The 11,272-nt window shown below is 48.8% G+C and overlaps 3 protein-coding genes across 3 annotated transcripts; all 3 read right to left on the bottom strand.

Moving 5' to 3' along the window:
• Window positions 1-127: 127 nt before the first annotated feature.
• On the bottom strand, window positions 128-493 carry LOC136004002 (scale keratin-like). Its single transcript, XM_065660086.1, has one exon. It carries the CDS (start codon window positions 491-493, stop codon window positions 128-130), a length of 366 nt encoding a protein of 121 aa, XP_065516158.1.
• A 4,088-nt stretch (window positions 494-4,581) lies between these two features.
• LOC136004066 (scale keratin-like) lies at window positions 4,582-4,947 on the bottom strand. The gene has a single exon (XM_065660187.1). It carries the CDS (start codon window positions 4,945-4,947, stop codon window positions 4,582-4,584), a length of 366 nt encoding a protein of 121 aa, XP_065516259.1.
• Window positions 4,948-10,226: 5,279 nt separating this feature from the next.
• LOC136003865 (scale keratin-like) lies at window positions 10,227-10,592 on the bottom strand. The gene has a single exon (XM_065659844.1). The coding sequence runs from the start codon at window positions 10,590-10,592 to the stop codon at window positions 10,227-10,229; it is 366 nt and encodes a 121-aa protein (XP_065515916.1).
• Window positions 10,593-11,272: the final 680 nt, after the last annotated feature.

The following is an 11,272-nucleotide window of genomic DNA, read 5'->3' as shown; positions in this document are numbered from 1 at the left end:
GACATTAACACTTTCGGGAGATTAACCACAGATGCTCCTGCTACTTTTAGCAGGGCCCACCAGTGTTGTGGAGGAACTGGGTGCATTGAGGTGAGGAGTATGGGCTGCAGAACCTTTGCAGCTGGCTCTAGCAGGGCCCACGGGTGTCCCACAGCCTCCAGCTATAGTGGGGCAGAGTCAAAGGGCTGCAGGCGGCAGGAGCGTAGGGTCTGCCAAAGGTGCAGAGGCCCCCCGAGGCCTGAGTGGCCCCGGCACCGTAGAGGCCTCCCAGCCCCAGGTTGCCCCCAAAGGCGGGTGCTCCGGAGGAGCCCACCACGGCTTGCTGGGGGAAGGAGCTGAGGATGGGGCCGGGGAAGGTGACAACCACAGGCGGTGGCTGGATGAAGGCTGAAGAGTCGGGACACTGGCGGGCGCACAGCTCGTTGCAGCTCTCGGCGATAGGCTGGGGGACGGCCACACTGGTTCTTGGTGGGCACAGGTCATAGGAAGACATCTTGGTGTGAGGTGGAAATTGGAAATGGAAAAGACTAGAAAAGGCAGAACATTGATGAGATAAATTTCAAAATGCTGACATGTGAAATTACTATGATGTGCTTTTGTTTGCTATAGCATTCATTTTATATTCAGCCTTGATCAACTTTCTTAACACTAGATGAGTACCTGGATCCAAATTTTCTGGCTGTATAAAGACCTCCCCAGGAATGACCATACACCACTGAAGGATCTTTTTTCTGGGGTTACGTGGATGTGTATTACACTTCCCGCAAACATGCACACTGAAGAACAATATAAGAACTTCAGTCACATCTACCACAGAGTTCCCAAAGTGGGGAAACAGAGTCAAGTTAAACGTGGCTTTTCTTGAAATAAGAGGGTTTATCTATATCTCCCAGAAAGATGCTGAACACAGACAAAAAGATGGCTATCTTATACATTTACCTTAAATTTTATGAAGTACTAAAATAATAATCTGAAATAATATTTTCAGCTGCGATTTTTAGCCTTCTAGTTACTTAGAACATGCAAATATATTTCTCAGAGTTTCTGCACTCACACCCTGTTTCCCAAGTCCTGCATTTATCACTCTTCCCACCAAAAGTATGGACAAAAACTTCGTAATGTTCATAAGAATCTTCTTCTACTACTCTGATACACATTCTGATTAAATAAATAGAAATAGACTGAAAAATCACACTTACGAATCTCAGGAGGCAGAACAAGCCCAAAGATGTGTATGGATGAACTCTTGGACTATAGCTTATATAGAGTTTCTCAGCATTCCAATGGGGTTTGACTCTCCCTTGGTGCTGGGGTTTGCATTTGGCTGCCTAACAGGAATTGTTTAGGATCTTTGAGTGATGAAAGTTTTGTGTTTGTCATGGTTATGATTTTATTCAAATTCTCACATCGTGTGATGTCCGTGTTACACCATCATGATTTCTTTAATCTTGGGTCTTAATTGGTTAGAGTTATAATTCCTTGTATCATTATGATGACTTCACTGGAATTGCCACGTGCATTAAGCTGACTCCACATGTTACTTCTTCCTTTACAAAGTTGTCATAAGCTTGTCTGCTCAGAGATTTTGTAAGACTCATCTTTGGCTGACATGTACATTTTTCCTTAACAGTCCTTTAATCTGTCTCGTAAATTAATTGGAGACAGAGTGCATCTTCTCCTAGGACTACCCAGGATTTTGTCTTTTCTATCCCTAACTTGAATAGACTTCATTGATCTAAGCTGTTTTTAAAGTGGTCACAAATATCAGCAGAGATCATACAGTACCTATGACAATTCCCCAAAAGCTTTCCATAGAGAGAAACAGTATTTTAGTGGCAACTTAATCCTATCTGAAAGTATTTTTGTTTCACTAAAAGAGGTTAAGTGGGAATTGAAATTCAGCTTTAAAAGAGTTCATGGTTCTGCTGACTGTGGTTTGAGCCAAGAAGTCAAAAAAATCACCATCTAGATATGTATGAGGCCCATGATGCACCAAAACAAGTAGAATTTTGAGGACGAATAGAAGAAGCAGATAAAGAGTTCTTGTTAGATGTTGCGGGTGTCAACTCCTATCAAGTATGTTCTGGAGCTTCTTGGGAAAAAGTTATTTGGAATGATTTCACAAACATTCTTGAGTTGGTGTCAAACCTTGTGAATGTTTTGTGTTGGGTTAATGTATGAAAATGTGTGAGTGATTTAGATGCTTCAGTGTTACACAATCACGTTTACTCTAAGGTACAGGAAACAAGATGGAGCACGCCATTACTTTTATGAGATCATTAGAATTGTGCCATTGGAAGTCATGGGTCAACATTAACATAGCTCTTTCATTAAAAAATGACCTTTCAACTTTCTGAATCAAATCCTCTGTTAGTATAAGTTACCACATTTGCTGTATTATGTCATTATTCTGAAGTACACTTTCCAGAAAAAAAAATAAATCTACATACATTGTGATTATTTACACTTTTTCTGTGTTTTTTCAGAGGACAGTCAGTATCTTTTATCCAACTTTTAATGTCTTGTGCATGTCCAAGGCATTTTACAGACCCTTCTCATTGTCATACCAGTGAAATTCCCCAGAGCTGAAATATCTGAATACCTGCAATGATTAAGGTGAATACTTCTTGCTGTGATACAGCTTCATCCTGATATTTTCATTTTTTCTTCAAGTGATAAAGGAATTGTGTTTAGGTTGTGGGTTTTGTTCTGACATGTATTGTTGCACTTTGGGAGGAGTTGTGGCTGGGAAGGTAGGTGGAAACAATAGCTGGCTAAAGTGACTGTTTCCCCAACAAAAAATTATCCAGCACTTACTGCAGGGGAAGACAAAAAAGCACTTTCCAGGCATAGAAAATGAATTACTGCAGTCCACATCTCCCAGCCTAGGGGTGAATTCCTTGCCTTGATTCACATTTTACCACAAAGTCAGCAAGTCAGAGCAAGTTGTGTCTCACTACTCTCTCAGGGCAGCAAACTCGCTCCACATCAAAGTTCTCTAGTTTCTCTTGCCGCTTGGTAGCATTATTCTGTATACAATAACATTGTGATTTAAATGCTCTGTCAATTACAAAATGTCTCTGGGGGTTCCCGTGGGAAAAAAGTGCTTATTGCAGATTTTCTCTAGCCTCTCCAGAGCAAAGTATAAGAAAGCACTTTAGAAGCACTGACTAATGATTTATGCATGCTGGTTTGTTGTTATAATGAGACCTGTATGTCCCAATGATGATTATTATCATCCATCTAACCAGGGAGATGCTCTTAATCATATCACTTCACTAATCAGATTGTGGTTCCTCGTTGCTGGGGCTGGACAGCTCTGTCCCTGCCCTGCTTTCCCTTTTGTGTCACCCATGGCAGTGTGCTCCTTTCACAGTGTCTACAGCTGTCTCAGGCAAGAGCTTCATAGACTGTGATACAAACCTCCTGTTCTTTCCAGTATCTCTCTAGACCTTTAAGCAATCAGAAAGGGTGAGATTGGATGTTAAAGACAAGAGATGAGGAGAGTTTAAAGCTCATATTTTCAAAATAAATGATAATTTCTGCATATTAAATAAGAGACAGTAGTATTTCATTGGTCTGGAGATCAGTTACTGTTCTAACGTACTCTTAAAACTAAGCAAGTGTGACAAATTTCATCATAGGAGAGAAGGTGGAATGTGTTTTCATGGAAGAAAAAGAAAGTGAAGGTTTATGTGTAATGATAACATAATCAACCAGAGAAAATTCATCATTTATTTTAAATTATACTGATAATCATATGATAATGAAGGTCAAATACACAGAATAGACAACAACCAAAAAATCATGCAGGTAAGGTGCAGGATATGATGTTAGAAGATAAAGGCAAATATTGAGAGAAAGAAAATACATACAGTATGTATGTACAGATGTACAGTATGTACAGATGGAAACAGCTATTCTCAGTCCTTAACTCTGCTGCTCTCCACTAAATGTGTACTAACATGGCCATGAATGACTAGTACTGTTCAAAAATATAAATCATAGAAAATCTGTAAAAAATGGGAATGTAAAATACAGTTGGAAGGAAACTGACAATATGGACTAAAACAGAGAAGCAGAATATCTTCTGTGCAATAACCAGGTATAAAATTAGCTGAATCTTCAAAAAATATTTAGAATAAAAAAAGATTAAAAAACTACACTGAAAATGTGATGCATAAAGGATTTATTGAAAAAAAAAGCTGGAAAAATAGACTGATGATACAAAACAAAAAATAGGAGGACAAGAAGAATAAAAAGAAATTAAAAAGTGCAGATGAATTTTTCTATTCTTACAGTTCTCAAGTTAAACACAGCTAACAAAATACAATATTTTACACAGGTTCAGGCCACAAAATTTAAGATAATGACAAAGCAAAAGAAATGTGAAAATATAACACACTGAAAATACACAAAAGAGCATATAAGGGAAAAGATGTGTGAAACTTGAGTGAAACAAAAAATTAAACCAAGAAAAATAAGTGTTCACAGAAAAGATTAATAGTTGCAGCACTGGGCATGAGTAGCTTCTACAAAGAACTTCCATTACTGACAGGTATGAAGGCTATAGCAGTTGCTCTAGCAGGACCAACGGGTGTCCCAGAGCCTCTGGCTGTAGCGGGGCAGAGCCAAAGGGCTGGAGGCAGCAGGAACGTAGGGTCTGCCAAAGGTGCAGAGGCCCCCCGAGGCCTGAGTGGCCCCGGCACCGTAGAGGCCTCCCAGCCCCAGGTTGCCCCCAAAGGCGGGTGCTCCGGAGGAGCCCACCACGGCTTGCTGGGGGAAGGAGCTGAGGATGGGGCCGGGGAAGGTGACGACCACAGGCGGTGGCTGGATGAAGGCTGAAGAGTCGGGACACTGGCGGGCGCACAGCTCGTTGCAGCTGTCAGCGTTGGGCTGGGGGACGGCCACGCTGGTTCTTGGTGGACACAGGTCAGAGGAAGACATCTTGGTGTGAGAAGGCAAGTGAGCCTGCAACACAGGGCATCAAGCATGGGTGTCATGAGCAAGGACCAAATCACCCTGGTGGAGCTATGACCTGTTCATACTACTTTTCTGGGGCTGCAGGGGCCAAAGCCACTGGCTTGCCCGCACTGTCCAACACTTGTGATTGGCCCATCCAGCCCCCTTCAGCACCCTACTGTCCAAACACTGATGTCACACAATCCCTTCCCAGAGCCTGTGCAGGGCCTGGCCCTGTGTGTCCTGGCCACACAGCTCCTTTCTCCCTTTTCCCGCCTTGGCTCAGGGCACTCTGGCCATCCCAGCATGCTGCCAGCACAGACGATGCTGCCAGAGCTCTCCTGGCCAGGGAGGCCCTCGCCGGCCTCGGCCACAGGAGGCAGAGCCCCTCAGGCACCCACCTACCCTTTTCCTGAGCAGAGCAAGGCAGGAGCGGTGGATGCCAGCGCTCAGCCTGGGCAGGGCTTTTATGCCTGGCTGGCGAGGGTGGGGAGCAGCGGCCACGCTGGGGGCACGTGGTTCATGGTGGCCAATTCCCGGCCTCCTGCCTGCGTGGTGCGGGGCTGTTTTGCTGATGCCGGTTCCTCAGCAGCCCCAACCCGCTCTATCAGCCCCAGCAATTACCCCAATTGGTCGCTTGACAGCTGCCACCTCATGGCTCAAATTGTCCCCACTGGCTTTTCATTATCTCCATGTGTAAGAGGGCACACAGTCTGACAAAGGCTGACTGCAAGTGCCAGGCATGCCATAGCTCTTCGCCATGGGCTTGGTTTCGAGGTGTCCTCAGGCATTCTTTGCAGAGCCACAAGGCACACAGTGCTGTTGCTGCTGGGCAAGAATTACATTTCCAAAGGCCCATGAAGCGGAAGGGAAGGAAGCCTGTAAGTGAAATGTTCTGCTCCGGTGAGGGGATGCTAGCTCAGGGAGGGGTAGGAGACAGACAGCCCTGTCATCAGCAGCAGGAAGGTGGTTACACCTCTGCAGATTGGCCCAGGCACTGCTGAGCCATGTCAAGGCTGGTATAAAAGATGTGCCTCTGCCTGTCTCTCCCAACCATCACTCTGGTTGCCCTCTCCTCAGGGAACAGGGTAAGTATCTGAGTACTCATCCTCCTGGCCCTGTGCACAAGACAGGCTGTCCATCATGGGAGTTACACTTTGCTGCTCTCTTGCAAACTGTGACTTCTTGCAGAGCACCATCCCATCGCACACCAAGATGTCTTCCTATGACCTGAGCCCACCAAGAACCAGCGTGGCCGTCCCGAGCCCATCGCTGAGAGCTGCAACGAGCTGTGCGCCCGCCAGTGTCCCGACTCTTCAGCCTTCATCCAGCCACCGCCTGTGGTCGTCACCTTCCCCGGCCCCATCCTCAGCTCCTTCCCCCAGCAAGCCGTGGTAGGCTCCTCCGGAGCACCCGCCTTTGGGGGCAACCTGGGGCTGGGAGGCCTCTACGGTGCCGGGGCCACTCAGGCCTCGGGGGGCCTCTGCACCTTTGGCAGACCCTACGTTCCTGCCGCCTCCAGCCCTTTGGCTCTGCCCCGCTACAGCCAGAGGCTGTGGGACACCTGTGGCTCCTGCTAGAGCCAGGCCATGCCCACCAACACCTCTGCAGGAGTGAGGTGGCTGGCACAAGTCATTGAGGAGTGCTGAGCATGCCCATCCCCATCCAAAGCCTTGATAGCCAGTAGTGCCACACACATTCTGCTCATCTCTGCTCTCCTCTCCTGCCCTCTGCTCTCCTCCCCTCCCCTCTAATCTCAGCTGCCTCACGGGGCAGGACCTGTAGCTGAAAGGTCCTGTGAGGCTGACAGGTCAAGTCCTGGGAATCTGGAAACCCACACCAAGGGGGCATGCAGAGCCAGAAGTCATTCTTTTGAGAAAGTGCTTTTTTCCCCCAAGACGTGGCAGTCAGTCTCTCTGGGATTTGCCCACTGGTTCTGTGACAGTCTCTCCTGCCCCTCTGGGCACAATAAAGTTGTCCTGCATCTAAGCTTTGTTTCCCTCCTTTCTTCTCCCAGTTGTAGAGATTTAGGGCACAGGTTAGGTTAAGGTAGGTGGTGGTGGGACACAGAGCATGTAGGCAGGATGGAGAAAAGTGTTTTGTGGGGCTTGAAGGAGCCAGTGAAAGGGAAGAGGTCAGAATAGGCTCTGGCGGTGCTCCTGTGCCAGCTCTTCTCCCCAAGGGCTGCAGCTGCTCCAACAGGCCCCCAGTGCTCTGCACCAGCACCACAGCATCTCCAAGCATCTGCACAGAGGAGTCTGGCAAGAGCAAGTATTAACCCGCATGCCATGGACGTGGCAGTGCAGTTTGTCAGGAAAGGCCCTGGGGGTGCCGGGTAACCCCAAGCAGGAGCCAGAAACATTCTCTGGCCAAGGACATTCCACTGTATCCTGTGCTGCAACAGTTACACGTGAAGGATCCCTCCTTTCCTGGAGGTGGTCAAAAATGGTTGCCCATGACACGTCCACAATCTGTTCCTTGGTTTTCTTTACTTGCCTACATGGCATTTGCTTCCCTTTATGGAGATGTCTTTCTCTCATTGAATCATAGAATAGTTAGGGTTGGGAAGGACCTCAAGATTATGTAGTTCCAACCCACCTGCCGTGGGCAGGGACACCTCATAGTAAAACAGGCTGCCCAAGGCTTTGTCCTATCTGTCCTAGGACACCACCAGGGACGGAGCATTCCCAGTTTCCTTGGGCAAGCCGTTCTAGTGCCTCACCACCCTCACTAAAGAACTCCTGCCTTATATCTAATCTAAAGTTCCCCTGTTTAAGTTTGAACCCGTTACTCCTTGTCCTGTCACTACAGTCCCTAATGAAGAGTCCCTCCTCAGCATTCTTATAGGCCCTCTTCAGACACTGGAAGGCTGCTACGAGATCTCTTTGCAGCCTTCTCTTATCCAGGCTGAACAGACCCAACTTCCTCAGCCTGTCTTCATACAGGAGGTGCTCCAGCCCCTGATCATCCTCATGGCCCTCCTCTGGACTTGCTCCAACAGCTCCATGTCCTTTTTATGTTGAGGACACCAGAACTGTACACAGTACTCCAAGTGAGGTTTCACGAGAGCAGAGCAGAGGGGCAGGATCATCTCCTTGGACCTGCTGGTCACGCTCCTTTTGATGCAGCCCAGGATATGATTGGCTTTCTGATCTGCAAGCACACACTACCAGCTCATGTTTCTCATCGACCAGCACCCCCAAGTCCTTTTCCACAGGGTTGTTCTGAATCTCTTCTCTGCCCAGCCTGTAGCTGCTCTTGGGGTTGCCCGACCCAGGTGTAGGACCTTGCACTTGGCTTGGTTGAACTTCATGAGGTTGGCATTGGCCATCTCACAAGTGTGTCAAGGTCCCTCTGGATGGTATCCCTTCCCTCCAGCATATCAACCGAACCACACAGCTTGGTGTCATCTGCAGACTTGCTGAGGGCACACTCAATCCCACTGTCCATATGGCCAACAAAGATGTTGAACAAGATCTGTCCCAACACCGATCCCGGAGGGACACCGCTTGTTACTGTTTTCTAACTGGGCATTGAGCCATTGACCACAATTCTTTGTGTTCAGCCATCCAGCCAGTTCTTTATCTGCAGAGTGGTCCATCTATCAAATTGATGTCTCTCCAATTTAGAGACAACGATGTCTTATGGGACAGTGTTGAACGCTTTGCACAAGTCCAGGTAGATGACATCAACTGCTCTGAACCTGTCCATCAGTTCTGTAGCCCCAACATAGAAGGCCACCAAATTAGTCAGGCAGGATTTCCCCTTAGTGAAGCCATGCTGGCTGTCACCAAGCACCTTGTTGTTTTTCATGTGCCTTAGCATGCTTTCCAGCAGAATCTGCTCCAATATTTTGCCAGGCACAGAGGTGACACTGGATGGCCTGCATTTCCCCAGGTCATCTATCTTTCCCATTCTTGAAAATGGGGGTTATATAACCCCTTTTCCAGTCTTCTGGAACTTCACCTGACTGCCATGATTTTTCAAATACGATGGACAGTGGCTTAGCAACTTCATTCATCCTGCAAGTTTTTCTCACTTTTATCCCTCCAGTTCTCTCCTCGTCCTAGTCAGGAAGTTGTGAGTGAGCTGCTTCTTGTGTTTAGTGGCCAGCTGGAGTTAAACTGGCAGGACAGGGAGAATCTGTCTTGTGGTGAGGGGATCAGAGAGCTGGGACTACTCCTGGTGCAGAGGATGCTCAGGGGGTCCCATAAATGTACACACATGTCCGAAGGGAAGGTCTTAAGAAGATGTAACCAGGCTCTTTTCTGAGGTGTCAGTGCCAGGCCTAAAGAGAATGGGATCCAGAGAAACAGAGGAGGGTCATTCTTAACATCCCAAGCCCCTTTCTTCCGAGTAAGGTTGAGCGAGCACCAACACCTGTTGGCCTGGAAGATTCTGGAGCCTCTGCACTTGGAGATGCGCTAATGTCCCTTGGACATGGTGCTGGGAACATGGGTCCCAGTGACCCAGCTTGAGCGAACAGCATGACAAGATGCCGCCCCTGCAAAAGGCTGCTCCCATTGTTATCAGGCAGTGATTCCTGTGATTTTGTGTGTGCGACAGGGAACAAAGGGGCGATGAGTGTATAGTTCTTTGCAGGGATTAACAAGGGAGAAAGAGAAGGAAGGAAAAGTGGAAGGAGAGAAAGAAGAGAAGCAGAAGCAGAAGAGGGAAGGGGGAGAATAAGGAAGAAGGAAAAGCAAAGAAGAAGAAAGGAAGCTGGAAGGCAATGGTTTAGGGAAGCCATGCTCAAATGCAAGGAGGCTGGAGGTCTGCAGATGCCCTAGGGCTGCATGTCCCGCTGGCAGGGGAGCAAGTGCCTTTAGCCTGGGCCCATGGAACGCACCTGTGGGGCCATGTGTGTCCAGAGTTGCCCAGGCTGTGGGGTGTCCCAGAGGCAGCTCAGAGTGGTTGTGCTGCTAGGGCTGGGAGACTGACAAGGTCTAGCTGGCAGGGAGCAGATCAGCACAAGCCTGCGCAGTGACAGAAAGGTGCAGAGACATGCGTTGGATGCAGGCTTGTTTTATTGAACTGGAAGATGACACATAAGACAGAGGCAGGCAGATTTTCCTTATGGGCTTCTCCCAGGTGGTGGCTGCCTTAGAATCCAGGAAGCTCCTTCAGGGGCACCAGTGAAAACGTGCATTTGGGCATAAGTGGGGGCAAGAAGAAGTGTCATGGAGAGAGGATAAGAAGGGGAAATAAGAGAGGAGGCCTAAGGGTGAGGGGTCCCAAGGACTCTCAAGTCTTTGGGGCTGGCTCTAGAAGGGTCCACGGGTGTCCCACAGCCTCCAGCTATAGTGGGGCAGAGCCAAAGGGCTGCAGGCGGCAGGAACGTAGGGTCTGCCAAAGGTGCAGAGGCCCCCCGAGGCCTGAGTGGCCCCGGCACCGTAGAGGCCTCCCAGCCCCAGGTTGCCCCCAAAGGCGGGTGCTCCGGAGGAGCCCACCACGGCTTGCTGGGGGAAGGAGCTGAGGATGGGGCCGGGGAAGGTGACGACCACAGGCGGTGGCTGGATGAAGGCTGAAGAGTCGGGACACTGGCGGGCGCACAGCTCGTTGCAGCTCTCGGCGATGAGCTGGGGGACGGCCACGCTGGTTCTTGGTGGGCTCAGGTCGTAGGAAGACATCGTGGTGTGCGATGGGATGGTGCTCTGCAAGAGTTACAGGTTGTAAAAGTAACTCCCAAAATTGCCAGCTTGGGGCTGGTGCACAGGGCCAGGAGGACCAGTGTTCAAAGACTTACCCTGTTCCCTGAGGAGAGGGCGACCAGAGTGGTAGTTGTGAGTGACTGGCAGAGGCACAGCTTTTATACCGGCCTTGACATAGCTCAGTGCTACGTGGACCAATCTGCAGAGGTGGAACTACCTTCCTGCCCATGATGACGGGGCTGCCTGGCTCCTGCCCCTCCCCGAATCATCATCCCCTTGCCAGGACAGCACATGCTACTTCCAAGCTTACTTCCCTCCTCATCCTGCTCTGTGGGCTACATGACAGTTAACATCTCCAACACAAAACAATGTTCCTCCAAAGCTCCCCAAACTCCCTCTAGGACCTATCCGTTCTGGATGGGGGCTGGCCACATCCCGTGATGTGTGGGCCCGATTGGGGATCTGCACTCTTTACATCACTTACCTGAGGAAAGAAAAGCATGGGGACTCTTGCTGGCCCAGATTGCCAGAGGTCAAAGGCCAGTGCCTGCAGGCATATGGGAGCCCTCTCCCTTGGTCTTGACAGGCAGTGATGCGCAGTGTTGAGCAGGCAGATCCCAAAATGAATGCCTTTCATTTGGCATTTAGTAACCTCACGC

This window comes from Lathamus discolor, chromosome 24 (assembly GCF_037157495.1).
Source record: "Lathamus discolor isolate bLatDis1 chromosome 24, bLatDis1.hap1, whole genome shotgun sequence".
NCBI lineage: Eukaryota > Metazoa > Chordata > Aves > Psittaciformes > Psittacidae > Lathamus > Lathamus discolor.
Note: the sequence above shows the minus strand (reverse complement) of the source record. Positions and strands in the feature narration are given on the sequence as shown.